General features: G+C 47.0%; 1 protein-coding gene across 6 annotated transcripts in view; it reads left to right on the top strand.

The window, feature by feature from the left end:
• The window catches only part of MEGF6 (multiple EGF like domains 6), a 125,577-nt gene that overhangs the window by 32,050 nt on the left and 76,648 nt on the right, over window positions 1-16,879 (top strand). Inside the window, exon 1 of one of the 6 annotated variants that reach the window (XM_030017717.2) lies at window positions 11,078-11,165. The exons of the other annotated variants lie outside the window; for them this stretch is intronic. Within the exon in view, the coding sequence (XP_029873577.1) occupies window positions 11,102-11,165 (64 nt within the window). The 5' untranslated portion in view covers window positions 11,078-11,101. Of the gene's footprint in view, window positions 1-11,077; window positions 11,166-16,879 lie in introns of those variants that run through there. 6 annotated transcript variants of the gene reach the window in all.

The raw sequence follows: 16,879 nt of genomic DNA on the forward strand, positions 1-16,879 counted from the left end.
TCAGCTGCGATTTGCCTTGATAAACTTGCCCGGAAAATTATATTCTACATTTAACTTGTAAAATGAATCCCTAGAAAACTCCCAGGATTTAAGTGAAAGAATGCCAGAGATGGTTTTGTACTTATGTGAGAATAAGACATGGCTTTTCACTTTACAGCCTGTAGCGTAACAGGATACGCTCTTTAAAAATGCACATTTTTAAACTGAAGAAACGGGTAAAAAGAGAACATTAAGCCGGGCAGACAGGGTGAATACAGAATGCATCATGGCATATTTAGGGATAAATTAATTTTGAAAATATTCATACTTTGCACAGGCTTTTAATCAGAAGGAATCTGAGGTTTATGTGAGATTTCATATGTGGTGTTTGATACATCTCCATAGTACACTTATTTAGTTCTGTGAATATACCACTTTCTAAGTCTTTTGAAGTTCATTCCTTCCTGCATGTAGTCCCCAGACAGAATGCTTCAGGAAATCATTTTCTTGAAATGGTTTGTAAGGTCATTTTTTTTCAAACCTAGAAAAAAAGGTTCGTTGTAAGTAAAACAATGCCTCCGACTTCCTCTCCTGAAAACTTTCTGCTACTGTTAACACCTTTCTCCTCGGCTGAACTGCCACCAGGGCTGTGTCTGGTTCAGGAGGAGGAAGGTGAGAGCTCAGCGCTGCGCCGGCGGTGCTGGAAGCTGGCTGGATAGCTGCATGGTGCGCCTGCGGCCAAGTTGCAGGAGATAAGGGGAAAAAAGGGCTCTGGCCTCTTGAAAGGAAAGTGTTTGGAGATGTTTGTACCACCATTTTCCGTTCTGCCGTACGGAAACTTTCTGTAGTCGGAAATGCAGCACCTTTCTTGTGCAGTGTATTGGCTTTGACCTTTTTTAATGTAACAGCGGACAGCGGTGATATTTGAAATGCGTAGGAGAAACAGATGTAGAAAACGATTTTTGGGAAACAGCAGATCAGGTAATTTTTCTGGTTGAAAACGATTTAGGGGTCATCCGCCTCCGTTACGGTCGGGGAAACTGCCCTGAATTGCACAGCGGAATGCTTACTCCTAGCAAGTAAATACATTATTTCCGCCTTCGTTTTTCCCGGTTGCTCAGGATCTCACCTCATTAATAGTGAAGATTTTGGAATGTCAAATATTTGGAGTATCTGGGTATCAGAGCCGTACAATAGATCTCTGTGGCAGGCGGTCACTGAGCTCCCATCTTTCTGCATGGAGGTGTTTGGTTTACTTCTAATTCTGAGAGCCTGCACAGTGCCGTGACTGTCCCTGTCGAGCAAACATCTTCGAACTTAAACAACTGCTTCTTCGAGAAGGTGAATTTCAAGTTTAAAACGTTACATTTGTGCTTTTTTTTTTCAACTTGTGAATTCAACAAGAAGCAAGTAGCAATGACCCTTTCATTAGAGACAAAAGGAAGTGTGTATAAATGTCTTTTGTGGCTTGGCAGTAAACTTGCTGAGGACAACATAAAACGTGCTCATTAAATGTTCTTTAAACAGTATTGCTTTTTGTTTTCAGAAGCAATGTGATGTTTCATCCCCCCATTAATTGCCTAATACCAATTATGGCATAAACGAGCCATTTGCTATTGTAACTTTTTCAATTTATTTTTCAAGGTTCTTACTCTTGATACCTATTATGCTGCTGGGAACATGAGTGGCTTTTGTAGTGAAATATAAATAATGAGATCAGTGATCAATAGTTGTACATAGACCATCCTGTACTATAAATATTACTGCAGCTCTTGAGAACCTTACAAAATGCTTCCCCCCTTGGATGCTTTGTCGTATTGAACTTAATTATATGGAGACAAAGAGGCTAGGAGAAGATTATTTTTTCCCAGGGACTTTGCAGTTCTTCAGAGTCAGACGTGTACTGCCCATTGTGCATTGGTATCCGAGGGAGCAAGCCTCAAAAAAGAGGTACTCTTTGCGCTAGCGTTGCATGCAATCAAAATTCTGCAAAGTGCCTAGAAAGGCTGGGCAAAGAAAGACTGTCAGAGCTGACCGTTCTGGTTATAACCCTTCCTCCTGAGATCATAATCTTCTTTATGGTATTTCAGCACTTCTGACTCTGTTCCAGCCAAAAAATGGAGGTTGGCTGGAAGGAGCAGCTGATAGCCAACACTTCAGAGCTTTGAAAGACGCTTGCTTTGTGATTGCTTTTGAATAAAAAATGTGGCTCGTGGAGCTTCTTATCCAGATGAGTAAGTTTAAACCTGATTGGGGAAATACCTGAATGTCAAGCCAATTCTTCCCATGCCTGTACCTCTCATTTCTTACTTTGGTAGCAGAGCCTTCTCCTTTGTCATTGCTGCTTCCTGAAGATACGTCGTTAAGTCTTATCTCCTCAGCTGAGCATTCTCTGCCAGGTCATCCTCAGTGTCTGCTCGATACAGTTTTCATCAAAGCTTTTGGCTTTAAAAAAGGCCATAAGTCATATCTGGAAGTCTCACTGTAATTCACATTGTCTTCTGTCAGCCTCTTAAGTGGTCCTGCCCGACAAGGTCAGCAGCTGGAGGAGCTTAACGTGAGTGCCCTGTGAGATTGCAGTAGTTACTATGATCAGCTACTCAGAGGAGCTGTCAAATCACCGATTTTGGACCATTTGGGGCTAGCCCAGAAGCATCAGTTAATTGGTTAAAGAAGGGATATTCAGCAGATTTTAAGCTTTTGTTATTACGATATCTTTGTTATTAAGTTACTAAGCTTTTGTTGGATACTTCTGTTTGTATTCTGGTTACGGTTTAATTTGCATTATTTATATTTGTGTACAATAACAAAGATAGCTGTCAAACACATTTTTAGGACAACACTGTATGAGAGCTATTGGTTCTGCTTTCTGGTTTGTTTTTAAGCAAAAATCAAGAGGCTTATGTTGTTTGCATTGTTAGGGGCAGACAGATTTATGGGTTCTATATCAGACTGTATCCTCCTTCTCCTGGGGAAAGACCAAATCCAATGACTGAGAACTTAGACAAAAACCTTGGGTTTTTACAGGCATCCGTTAGGATGCTTCTTTTTTGAATTCTCTGGAGAGTCTGGGCACAACATGTTTGTAACGATACCTGCAGCTTTGCTAAATTACAAGTGCACCTAGTTTGTTCACAGAAAGCATTTTTCTTGAAATTCACCGGACTACACTCATTTTGCAACACCGTTGTAAACAAAGGGAGCTGTATTTCACTGGTATCTTGGGGGGGAAAGTGGAATTGTCATTTGTGGATGCAGTATTATAGATGAAGAATAATTTTGTTCAAATCAATGCTTCATTTCTTTTTTAAGTGAGAGGAGAAGAGAACTTTGATTTCTTTATCCTGGTTAGTCTTCTGCTTGACTGCAGGTGTCTGGGAGAAACAAGTGTTGGTGCCGATTTCATGTTCCAGGAAAGCGAGGTCCACAGATGAGCAGTACTCTGCAACATGCACATAGCAGCTAATAAAGCCACTAACAGACTCGGATGCATTAGGCATCACAGCTAGAAGGACTCCTGAAGTACGTACATCTTTTGATGTTTTAGCGGGAGAGATCGGAACGGCAGGTTACGTGACTTGGCCGTGGGAAGGCAATGCAGCGAGTCCGGGGTGTATCTGGAGCGCAGATCTCCCGCCTCCCGGTGCATGTGCATCTGGCACTCAGACCAATTCACTCATCTTCAGTCCCTGTCTGAACTCTTTACAGCTTCGCCTGTTGCAACAGCATTTCTTTTGAACCCTCCAACTAGATTTTGATAATTTTTCCTTGATTCTGTGCGGATCTCATTGGCTTTGGATGGGGGCAATGTAACTGGGGAGAACAACACTTCAGGCTTTCTTACTGCCTCGTCTCCTCAGATTCGCGGCAATAAGTCTGGCCGAGCCTGGCTGCTTTTGCTGCGAGAGCAGGAGGCATAACCGGGCTCCGTGCCGTGGGGACACGCAGCTGAAGATCACCAGCTGCCTGGTGAGCACAGAGCTTCACCCTGGCACGGGCTTCTCCGCAAGAAGCAATTAGGAACAGGTCAGAGCTGCTGCTGACATTCACACCTTCATAAGCTCAGCCTTGGCCAACGCGCCCGTGATCTCATGGAGCTGAGGTCACTTCAAAGTCTTGGAAACTTCGAAGGAAGTCTCTTCAGCTTCTCCGTGAGAGGAATACAGGTTCTTTCCCAGGAGAGCCATCTTCCCGTCTTTCCATGAAATGCACTTTTGGCCATACAGTGGGAAAAAAAAAAAAAAAAATCATCAAACACCGGCCCGTTTGTTGAGCTCCCGAAGGGAAGCTTTGGAAAGCCTGCCAAGCGCAGTATATTTTTATATTGCATCCATTATACAAGGTGTCAGAAAAGAATTCTCTCCATGATGGAGAGATATTTATAGTCCATAAGGTTTTATGGCAGACGTTGAGAGTCTAAGGTTACTCTCGCTGAGACTAGTCGGACTGGTGCCTCTGACTTCAGTGAGAGCAGGTCTTTAGAGCGTGCGGGCAACCTTTGTAGAGAAAGAGCCCAGCTGGATGGTGCCACCCGTCCCACCTCGCTGTCTCCTGAGGACCTCCAGGAAGGCAAAGGGGAAACTTGCCAAAACTGCAAATGAATTGGGCATGGCAGTAGAGAGCAAGGACCTCAGTAGAAACCAGCGACAGAAAGAAGAAACCAGGACCTCAGTAGAAACCAGTATAGGAACGGGCAGAAAGAGAATATCCCTGGTGGGGATATCCCTGATATTCTTCATCCCTGATGTGGGCTGAAGTCTGGCTGCAGCTTGCAATGGGCAGGAAGCTAAGGAAACAGGGAATCGTACGACTTTGATAGGAATAAATGTGTGCATTCTGAGTGGAGTAAGAACATTTGATGAAAATCTTTGTCTCGCGCCTTAACGGAAGCTGCGTGGAAGATACCCAGCACAGCTAGTGATGTGTATGGAAGTACTTTCAGATCTGCGTAGCTGTTATCTCTTGCAGATGTTCCTTCCTCCAGAACATTTGCAGAGCCTAAAGAAGTAACTCGCGCTGATCTGGCCGGTGTTTGCACGCCGTCCAGCGGGGAGGGAGCGATCCCGACGAGCCCTTCCCTTCTGCATTTCAGTGCAGATGAAGAGGTCACAGACATTATTTTGAGTCTCCATTAGGTCAGGGACACTTCTAGGAAGCCCCTGGTCACAGTTTCACTGAAAATGTAATTACCTTGTCTTGGAGGAGGCCGTGCAGCTGGGAAAGGCGATGAGCAGAAATGCATCTCTGTCACGTGCTTACCCAAACTGATATTTGAGCTTCATTTTCCTCTTCTTTAGAAAAATAAATACCTTAAAGAGTAGACAAAATCCTTTGGAACTTTTCATGGCATAGCCCGTCATCTCCAGGAGTCAAGTTAAAAAAGGCCTGCAAAGTTTGTGGTCAGCGTAGGTCAACTCACTGTCTTATGCAGCTTTATGTTCATAAAAAATTAAAGCCCTAACTATGATATTGATTAAATGTAATTTGGCCATCTTACATATTTACATTTGTGAGAAGTTTAATGGGAGCCAAAAATGGTAATGCAATCACTCTGTAAAGGCTAGCTGTTGCTGAACAGGGAATTTAAGATTGCACATACACAGTTGGTATGTGTGGGAATGACAAGACTGCGATAAAAGGAACCTATGGTCTCTAGTCCGTCTCTCCCGGAACTCTCCAAAGCCCTGCTTAAAACAGACAGTGTGCATATATACATATGTATGTATATATGTGAACTGTTATAGGTGTGCTGTTGCATCTCCTACGTCAGCATGTCTTAATGAGCATCGCAGAAATGACTCCCACACTGCACTTCCTATCAGAGCAGATACAGCCTTGTGCTGTGTAGTTTATGACAAAAAGATTATGATAAACAGAAAATCAGAAAAGACCAGATACGTCAAAAGTGTTTGAAAAATTATGCGGAAGTGACCAACAAAGTTAAGATGATGTCAGTTTGGACAGAAAATTACGGAAGAAATGACGGGGGAACAAAAAAGCCTGTGAAAAGCAATGAACGTTGTACTGAGTAAGTTTTATCTGAGCACTGCAGGAAGCTCCAGAGTTGTGAAAGATAATCTGCTCCCTGCAGACCACAGCAGATCGCATCAGGCATATTCTCTTGAAAGGCTGTGCTCTTTTCTTCAAAAAAAAAGGAGATTTCCTGGAGGTGCTGTCTGTCAGGGCTGTTTTATTATGTCTCTGTTATTGTAGATCCGGAGGAGACAGGCTGAGGTTGTCTGAGCATTTGATATAATCCGTGGAAAGACGTTGAGTTTATAGACGCTTAGGTGGGTAAGGATGAGAATTTGGCTGGGAATTCCTGAAAGACGGGAAAATTTATAATATATCCTTACAATTCCTCTTTTTTACAAGTCTGGTTATACCCTTGCATTTCGCAACTCGTCTTTTCCACCTCCAGTACCCTTCTGCGCCAGGAGCAATTCTGCGCAGGGGCTCTGTCGCTGGTTTTGATGCAGCAAGAATTGAGCAGCGGGGGAAGAGCCCCATCCCTGAGGTTCCCCGTCCCAGGACCGAACAACTCTCCCCTCGGTGATGTCCTCGGGGACAGGCGTCCTCCAGGTCTGCAGCCCCAACGTGCGCTTGCTCCAGGCAGCGGTACAGTCCCTCGCTGATCTCCAGGACATACCCTGGGAGAAAGGGGGTTTTAAATACTTGGATGCCAAATCCCAGAGCGTGCCCAGTTGTAGAAAAGGGAAACAAAACAAAAATGAAAAAAAAAAAAAAACGACAAAGCAGCAAAAAAATCCCCACCAAGCATGGATTTTGCATGTAACTTCTGGTTTGCTGACAAACTTTTCAAACAAGTTCAGCGAGGAAGCAGCAAAGCTGCAACACTGACGGGATTGTGCAGCAGCCTGCTCTTGGCTCATCAGTTTGGCAGATTTTCAGAGAAACAATTGAAAGGATCTTCTTTCAACCCAAACTCAGCCACGCAGAAGTGTCTGTAGGACCCATGCAGTTCTGCTGCTTCTATGCTTAACTGCTTACACTTTAGTATTAGATGAGGCATATTCTCCTATTTCCTGTAGATTATCAGGAGTGCTTGTTATTGGGAGAATATTATGTAAACTTCATTAAACAGGTTGTGTTATAATGGCTGTAAAACAGAGTAGCTCAAGTTCTCAGGCCGTCACACCTTTTTTCCCCAATACAGCTGTTTTACTGAAGATACGCTACAGCAACTTGATTTATAAAGAATATTATCCAAAGTTCCATCTTTGAAGTGAATTAATTCACTTCAGTGCTGCCAGTGGCCCTTTCCAAACAGCTGTAAGTCTGTTAAATATCATTACGGCCAGAGGGAGGGGATAGAGCCTCTCTGCTCTGCTCGGGAGAGGCTGCTTGAGAGCTGGGTCTCTCTTTAAAGTGCCTCCCTCACCCTTTGACTGTGGTGAGAATGTTTCCCAATGAAGGGCTGCAGGGTTATCTGTTTGGAAGTAGGTAAAAATTATTTTATCCCTATTTGAACCGCTTTTAATCTATATAAAATCTAGCAGCTTTCTTTTTAGGTTTTTTTGGTCAAACAAAATGCAGCAACTTTTGTTTATTTTTATGTCTTACTAAAGGTCACTTCCCCACAAAAAAAAGGGGAAGAAAATGCTTTTTTAAAGCTTACAGAGGTTTGGGGGGGGGGGGGACGGGACACAAACATTACAGATAGAAGTTATATATATGCGTATGTATGTAATGCTACACATCTAAGTGCAGATTCTGTTGGAAAACCAGATTTCACAGGTTTTACTTACTTCAGGAGAATCCTTTTGAAGGAATTAATCTGGACTTTGGAAAGGTAGCCCCAAGTCTTTGTTGGCTTGCAAGTTGCGTGTTGTGAGCTCTGGGGACCTGAACCATCCACCTTCAGTAGGCATTTAAGAAACCTAGGTGTCCGGTCCGGGTCCGGATGCTGCCTTACCAGCAATATATGACAAAACGCTTCTGGTCTTGTAAATACTAAATGTGAAGGTTCAATTTTACATTCTTCTGACCCAGAGTTTACCTCAATGTTCTTTGTGCGGCCAGCTTGTGCTTGCTGCAAGTGTGCGTGCTGAAGAGGAAAAAGGCAGGTCCCGGGGTCTGGAATGCTCAGGAAATGGAAATTGTCCCTCTGCAAGAATACATCATTAGGCAGTTAAAATTCTTTTAGTAAAAAAAGGAAAAAGATGATGATGGGAAAAGGCAACGACGCTGTTTCTCACTAGATAGCAGCCGACGGCGGTCCAAGCGGCACCACGAGTTCTGCAGCCCAGGCGCTCCTCGCACTGGCTGTCCTTCTCCCAGGCGTTATCGCAGAGGTGTCGAGTAGGACAGATGGTTTCTGAAACAAAGAATCAAAATCATTCTTCTACTGACCTATTCTGTGCAACAAGCATCGGTACAAGCACCGGGTCTCGGACACCCGTTCTGTGTTTCTGAAGCCAAGCCTGGCGTTGGATCTCTCGGTGCTGGCACGAGGTCCCAGGCAGCGAGACCGTCCTCTGGACCATCGCAGAGCAGAAATGTCCAGCAACCATTTACAGAGCATCCTGTCAGATGATTTTCTGTATAGGCATCACATCGCTATCGCTGAGAGGTATTTGGGGCTGAGCCAGCTGAGGATATGAGTTTTGCATCTTACAGATAAGAAATTCTGTTTTCCTGGGGGTGACGGTTCACCAGCGAGGAGCGGGGAAGCCATACAGCTGTCTTGCTTGGAGTGCACAACTGATCTCAGAAATATACTCCCCTATATTTATAATAAAGAATGTGTTTAAGTGAAGAGAGAGAGGAGAGAGCTGCCAGTAATTAGCTGCTGGCATGCAAGGGGCTGTGGGGTTAGTGGGCTGCTGAGATACCCACCAGGGACATCTCAGCTGAGCGATGGGAGGAGGGTCACTGCAGCAGCCTTTAGAGGATCTGCAAAAGGAAGAGTCCTGGCAGCAAGGGGCTCTCCCTGAATACTGGGAACGAGTCCAGTCTGCTTGCTCTCTCCAAGGTGAGGAAACGGGCTGCCGAAAGCAGAAGGAATGAATGAGAACGAAGACAGCAGCGCAGCCTGAGCTGCTTGTACTTGAGGTTTTGCTTCTCGCTCGCTCCCTCCCTCTCGGGCAGAGCTGCAGCATCCCGGCTGTCAGCAGAGTGCCGGCAACGGCCGAGTCCCTCTTGCGGCTCGTGGGAAAAATCCCGGCAGTGTCAGAGCCTCCTTGGATCCCGAAATGAGAGAGAAAGATGAACGTAAAGGACGGGAGAGAGCCAAGAGAGTCAAAACCACCCGCACGGTGGAAGCTTTTGGCTCCGCAATAAGACCCACGGAGGAGTCAGTCTGCTTGTGGCCAAGAAAGCAGCAACTTTCTGCTCGCGGAGGGGAAAGGGCCCTTGCAAGGGGCAGCCGAGCCAGGCGCTGCAGCTCGTTACCTGCAGCTTCACGGGACGTTCCCACCCGTGCTCTCCTGGCTGGCAGCCTGATACACACGGTCCTCGCCTTTGAGAGACAGCCCAGCGAGATCGTCCCTCCCCGAGTGCCGCTTCACCCCTTCTCTCTGCAGTCTCAATTGCGGTCATTATTTTCTAATTTGGAGAGGGAACTTGGTGCCAGCAACGGCCCCGTTCACAGCCTGAATCCCGTGGTCATGCTTTCAGCGAACACCGGCAGTCTGTTTGCCAATCTAGCCCGGCCGGCACGGGCTGCGGTGAGAGGTGCCCTCCCTGCCCTCTGCTCCTGGAAGAGGAGGTGATGCTCGTCAGGCTTTGCCCGCGCCCCGGGCTGCCCCGCTGCAGCCAGCCCCTTGGCGTTTGGGGGCTGTGGCGATGGTGTCCTGGGGACCTGGCCGCTGATGACCATAGGTAATTGCTCATTTACTATCCACTGTCGCATCGCTACCGCAGCACTTTCCAGGGCTGCCGTCCTCAGCCGGGAAAAGCTGAGAGTGGAACGTGAGAAAATCTCCTGCCAGCTCCTCTCACCTGTCACATCGGGTGATTTTACTCAGTTAAGGGAAATTAAACCAGGTAAAAACTTCGCCTGCTGGGATGGGGAAGAGGTTGGCATATTGGCAGCAGAGTTTGGACCCTGGTCCTCCTTTCTAGGGATTCGCAAATATGCAAATAGCCGAGATGATTTGTGTGGTCTGGAGTGCGCTTACTTTTCATGGGTCAGCAGAATAATGTAAAAAGATGTTCCTTTTTCTGTCGAGGGTCACGTTCTCTGCCCTGAGTCCCCAAAACTCGGCTGCTGCATGTGCTTTCAAGCTGGGAGAGGGCTCTGTCACTTCATGGCGTGTTTTCTGGGTATGCTAGAAAGGGGCAGCCATTGTTCAGGGGAAAGCCAGATGCTACAAAACTGGGGCCTCTTGGCATTTAAGCTTCCTTCAGGCCTTTTTACAAGATGTTGTAAAGTCGCCTGACAATAGGCTGTGAATATTAATGGTCTCTTAGCCCAAAGGCAGATGGAAAAGTGTGTGTGGGGGGGTTGTTATCAGTTTAAGTGGATGGTTTCTTTCATGTGGGAGTGTGTAACTTCCATAAATAACATACCAGATGTGCTTGAATTCTGTTCTCCTTAAAATGACTTGGGGATCCTCATAGAGAATAGGAATACCTACTGTTACCAGTATTTTATTTCAAGCCTCTTCCAGCAAAAGGTGTCGAAGTGAGTTTGTGAATGCTGGAGCGTAGTAGCCAGGTTGATGCAGAATGGGTGCCACCACCGTCGCGTTCAGCCTCGGTCCCGAGGCTCCGAACTCTTCAGATAAAGCCAGGCTTACCTGTAATTCCAAATCCCTCCGCGAAAATGCAGATCCTCCAAAACGTTTCGTTTCCCAAGAAATGCAGTTCACGTTTTGATTTGGAGGGCTGTCGGTCTCGCCGCTGGCTGGAGCCCTGGCTGCGGCGCGGGGCGAGGGCTGCTCCTGGCCCAGGGCTGGGCAGGGATGGTGGCAGGGATGCGGGCTCCTGGCAGACACCGTCTTCGGATGGAGCAAAGGGGAACGAGTGACCTTCAAACGGTCCCGAGCAGCGTCTGAGCCCGGTGCTGACGCCACAGCAGTCCGGAAGGTAAGCCTTAAACCCAGCTGAGCCTTTGGTCTGTCCGTCTGTCCTGTCTGTGCCCAAGAACAGTACGTTGATGCATTTAAAAGGACGTTTCCGAGCCACCACGGAAAGCAATGCCAGAAGGACGATAAACACAGGTAAGCAGAGCTGTATGGTGCGATGCAGAATGACAGGCATGATGCAGAGAAGAGAGTTAGTCGCTGATATTGGGAGGGATTTGGACTCAGCCGGGGCCTAAGAATAAAGTTGAAATAAGTCTTGCACAGGTGCAAGGCTAGAGTAGCAGTATGAAATTCTTCCAAAGCGGATGAATTTAGTTTTATGAGAAACATGGTCGTTAGTTGAGTGTGACTGAACTTCTCTAAAAAGTCTAAGTGTTCCTCTGCAAAGCTGCTTAAAAATATGGATGGGTTTCTTTTTTTTAAATTTAACTAAAATGATATCTTTCTTCTCATATCGCAGCCCTGCCACTTCAAACGTCATGGGTTTCGTTGAATGTTTGAAGGTTAGGCTGTATCTGGGAATGATTATACAATTTGGTGGCGATTTTATCATAGGACCCTTACAGTTGTTTTTGGTTAGCTTGGGCACCGCATAGGTAGGTAGACAGACAATTGCTAAAGATAACAAGCATGAATATAAACTATTGCAGTGCCTTAAAACCTGCAGTGATCACTGCCTAGAGGGAGCACAGAGCTAGAAAAGTGAGGTGATAGCTGAAGTCTGAATAGAAGTGTATTGGAGTGCTGTACGTGTGTTTTTAGAGATGTTTCTAGTCAGGGCTGAGATGCACCAGAGGAGCTGCCTGGGGATGCTGGTGATGCTGCATCACACTGCACAAGTAGTGCTCATTTCTCTGTGAGTTATTTGGGAAACAAGCAGAAAACAAACCAGATATTTTCCAGTTATATTGCATGTATATTTTTCCCCTAATTAACCTCTGATTTCTGCCTCCCTTTAATTTAGTGGGGATGTGAATTATCTGAAGATTGGTGTTTTTAAATGAGCACAGATTATCTGGAAAGATGTGCTATATGCATGAAAGTTTGGTACAATACTCTCTTATCTGTTCCTAACTCTTTCTTAAAAACTAAAAAGCAAACATGTGTATTTTACAAACAGATTAACTGAAAGCAAGTTTTAACAGAAGTCCCATAAGAAGTTTCATATTGAATTTATTTGCATTTACATGGCACTTCAGTAATGTACAAATAAAACTAAGGATAGGAAGAAGCCTTTCTTGGGGAGCAGGTTTCCGGGAGCTCCTCGACATCTGCTGTGCGTGACCTTGGAAATCAAGTATAGGTGGAGCCTGTGGGTGAGATTCGAGGCGACCCATACTTGGTTTCAAGGGTCTGCAGGGAATCTACAGAGGGGACCGAGCAGAGCGCCGCGCGCGCTCCAGCTGCCGTGTTAGTCCTCTGCTGTGTTACCGCAATGCCGAAAAATGTCCTCTGCTGTGTTACCGCAATGCAAACGCGAGTGCTCGAAATACCAGCCTTTCATTCGCATTGACTCGGGAGTATTCCTGGACGCTGCCTTTTTTTTTTCGTTTTGAAAAAGCATCCAGGCGAAAAGTTGCATTTCCCAGGTGATATGAACGATACGACTAACCTGGATGCAGAAACGGTATCTGAGTAACCTCCACGGTCTCATGCAGTCCTGCCTTCATTCACCTCTCCCCTCCACAGCTGAGGTGTTGAGCAATCTGCAGCAGACTTATATCCACAATCCCAAACATCTATGAGTGATTGTGCACCTGCAGTCGTGTTCCCAAGCACTGATAAGGCTGTTTGTGGTCATTTCATACCTTGCTGTTGAGCCACGTGCAACTTTGTGCTCTTTTCTTCCCTGGGATTGTCATGTAAAAAAATGTGCAGTGTTCAAGTCCAAGCGAGGATCGCGGTCTCTCAGGTTGGATTTGAATTAGGGAGTTTGGACAGGCCAAAGACTTCAGCCAGAATGACATATTTTGACTGGATCCCCTACGAGAAGTGTGAAGGATCAGGGAGTTTTGCAGGGCTTCAGTGGGAAATGGTAACCTTTCCATGCTCAAACCCAGTCCTGCTTTCCTTGAAAGAATTTCAGACCTTTCAGTGACCTTGAACTCAGTTTTGAGTTTGTCAGGACATAGGAACCCAAGGAAGCTCTAGGCAGGATTGATGTTGTGGCAAAAGAAGTTGACGCAAGGCAGCGATTTCAGGAATATGTGGTCCATGGGCTAGGTTCGGGTCTCGGCTGCATCAGCCGGTGGCGAAGCAGCTCTGGGTTTCTGCCCCTGAAACCTGCCCCGCTCTGACAGCTCTGCCTTTGGCCCCTAGTGCACCGTTCCTTGGGGGAAAGGAGAAGAGGAGGGCGTTTGTAATTTGGAGTGGCGTATGGCATGCATGCCTAAAATCTTTCGTGTAAGCCACGCGCACTGAGCGAGGGAATGCCTGCAGCCATCACACCTTTCTGAAATACTAACGGATTGTTTCAGAGATGCCTGACAACCTCCAGGGAATAATACATAATCTTTCCTCCGAGGGCCCGCGAGGACCAGTTCCAGCACAGCTGATCCTAGTTAGCTCACAGCTTCAGGATGTTCAGGTTTGATTTAGGGACCAACCTTTACCGCTCTTTGTTCGTGACACCTGGCTGGTGGTGACAGCTGATTCATAGCTGCCTGGCAGAGGCAAAATAAATCTCAAGCTTCTGTGCTGGAAGGTTGGCTACAATTTCAAGGTATCCTTTGTCCAAGGATCTTAGAACTCAGGATGGCCAAACAGCCCCAAATTGATGATGGCAAAATAGTTAACCTCAGCCTTCCCCCCTTTTCGAAACAAGGATGGGCCGTTAGCATCGCAGAACCACTTTCCTGCCATAATTGGCAATTAATGCCCTTGGAGTGCAATGGCAATTAATGCTCTGAAGTGCTAACAGCAGCAGGGGACAGGAGCGTGCTCTGCTGTTAGAGTGATTCAGGTTTAGGAGAAACTGTGGGGAATGAACACCGAGCCTCCCAGCCCACATCCTGGCCAGCAAAGGACTTTCCCCTGTTGTGAGCTTTCACGCTCTGTTTCAAGCTGCTGTTAAAAAAATAAGACTAATAAAAAACCTCTTCAAATATGCTAGACTTCAGCTGTACCCAGCACATACCCAGCAAAGCGACAGAGCCCTTCAAACTCAGTGACCAACTCCTCTCCGTCAGAGCTGGTGAAACCTGACAGCGAAGCCTTTTGAAAAGCCCGCGGCCGATTTGTGGCTTTGCTCTGAGTTGGATGATGTCGAGTCCTGGTGTGGGCCCAGAAGAAGGTGAGATTTTCAGCTGAAGGCACCTTTATGATGTCTGGTTGCCTAGTTGGTTGGGATCCGTATTCATTTGCCTCTGAAACATAAGGCGCGAGACCCCATGTGCAAAGCGCACTCAGAACAAACAGCTGCTCAATTCCTTTCAAAATGCAGCTGCTGTTTTCTGTAGACATTCATTCGAGGTAAACATACTTCATATCACCCAAATTGGCTTTGTTCCTTGGTGTTTAAGATGGCTTTCCCTCTCCCCTTCTGGTTTCCGTCTAATCCTTCATAAGGTCATAACCTGGATTTATGGCCTCAGACGGTCTCCTCCACAGTGACAAATCGATCTCACAGGCATAGCTCTAAGGTGTTGCTGTGTGAGAAGCTGAGCAAGAGCCTTATTAAACTGCGAAACGTTATGAGGATGAGCAGGACTGAGAGAGACAGATTTTGGATCATAAACTTCTCCCTGAATGCTCTTAGCAGGCTCCTTGCGTTGTGGAAGGACCTTCAAACAGATGAGCCTTTCTTACTCGTCTTCCCTTGCCCAGCTCAGCGTGACAGATGGTTCATTGCATCCAGCTGGCCTTTTAGCTTCTAAACCATCAGGTTTTCAAATTCTTAAGTCTTCTTTAAGTTTTACAAAATCCCCACAGGGTCACATTTCCTAATTCCCCCTCTGCTCTCCATAACAAGTCAGTATTTCTTTGAAATACTGCATTGCTCAACCAATGTGTCTAACCACCAATACTGTTCATGGAAATAAAACCCGTGTGATAATGGTTATAGGAACAACGGAGGGAGCAGGCACAAGAATTTTCTCTTGTATTTGTGAGCGTCTCTCACAGCACTTAGAATCACTTTTCTTATAACACGTAAAACAGGGTCCGTCGTGTCACCTGGTAGTGAGCTGGCCTCTGACTTGAAAGCACTTTGCAGTAGGGCCGGATCCATCTTGCCGGATCTTTGGTGAAAATAGGAAAGCCTATAACTGATGAACAGTTACTTTCTAGAACTGGTTTAAAAAACTTTTCCTCTTACAGTTGTGACAGTGACACACCTTTCTTCAAACAGATACTGCGTTTAGGCAGTTACGGTACCTGAAAATCTAATTAAAATTTATGGAGTTACAGAATTCATACTTTTAACACCTGTAGGGTGAAAAACCATCGTCAGAGAGAAGGTGAGGGAACCGCTGGGTAGCCCTCCTACTACCCACCTGGTAACCTGTCATACTCAAAGCGTTTGGAATGAACTGTGGGTCTTCTAATGCTGGCAGGTTGCGGCAATGAGAGGATTAAGCAAATAGAAACCCTTGGGGATTTCGTTAAGCTCTAGCAGGTCTTAGGATTTCTGAAGAGTAAAACAAAACTTGCACGGTCTGGTGTTTCAGAAGGAGTTGGGGAACTCGGAGCCAGACAGGACTGAATTAGAAGAGGCTGGGGGAATTAAACAGTGGGTCTCTTTGATCACGTCAGCCTTGTTTTGATCACTGTCCTTCTCTAACTCTGTTCTTGGCTGGTAACACATTTAATTCTTTATGACTTGACAGGTTTGGACGCTACCCGCTGACACCTTTTATTATTGTTGTGGCAGGAGTGTTCTAGGGCCTGTTTTATCCTGAATAAAGAGCATCACTGCGAGGGATGCTTCTGCAAAGAGCTTTTTCCGCCGGCATGGAAAGCGCTGCTGGCAGAGAGCGGTGGATGCCCGGGGCACGGCGGTGGCTCTGCCCATCCCCGTGCCCATCCCCGTCCCCATCCCCGTCCCCGTCCCCGCTGGCTGCTGCAGTCACACCTGCGGCGAGCACGGCGTGTGCGAGCACTGCTGTCCCGCATCGTGCCACCCCAGTGACTCGATACCCGCCTTTCTTGGCGTCCAAAGCGAAATTCCACGTGGCGCTCGCGGGAGCGCCTCGCTCCGCGTCCGCTCGTTCAACGGAGCGCGACGGCGGCTACGTGTCGTTGGACGCGGCAGCTCCCCAGCCGCAGGGAGCGGGACGGGGATGCTCGGCACCCACGGGCACCCTCGCCCAGCCGGCGAGAGCAGCCCGAGCAGCACCGTTCTGCGTGGGTGGTAGCCGGGCGCTCGGCGCTACTTTGCGGTCCCCGGTTTGCTAACCGCTCGTTTCAAACGTAATGCGATAGCTCACCTCGGTACCGTTTATTTTTTTTCCTTCAGCGGGACATGCTAATAACGCGTGCAAAGGTCCCCGCGTGGCCAGCTGCCTGCAGGCTGCCTCTCTGCAGCATCCTGAAGTAAAGCCGGACCGGCTGCCTTTCGGGGGGCTGTGCGCGGGCTCTCTCGTGTGTGCCTGACCCAGCCTTGCTCCCCGTGGCTTGCCAAAGGATTCCCTCTGCCTCTGGCCGTGGAGGCGGCGGAGCTCGAGTCGGGCTCAGGGCTCAGAGCTCAGAGGAGATGGAAACGGGGCTGGCTCCTGACAGACGGCGAGCTCTGTCGGCTCTGGGTGAGCAAGAGAAAACCAAGATTTATCTGCAGTAGCAGAAGGAAATGTACAGAGTATAGTACGGCTGAAGCATGTGTTTTTGGCAAAGCTACAGCTCGTTATTCTTCC

This window comes from Aquila chrysaetos, chromosome 6, assembly GCF_900496995.4.
Source record: "Aquila chrysaetos chrysaetos chromosome 6, bAquChr1.4, whole genome shotgun sequence".
Taxonomy (NCBI): domain Eukaryota; kingdom Metazoa; phylum Chordata; class Aves; order Accipitriformes; family Accipitridae; genus Aquila; species Aquila chrysaetos.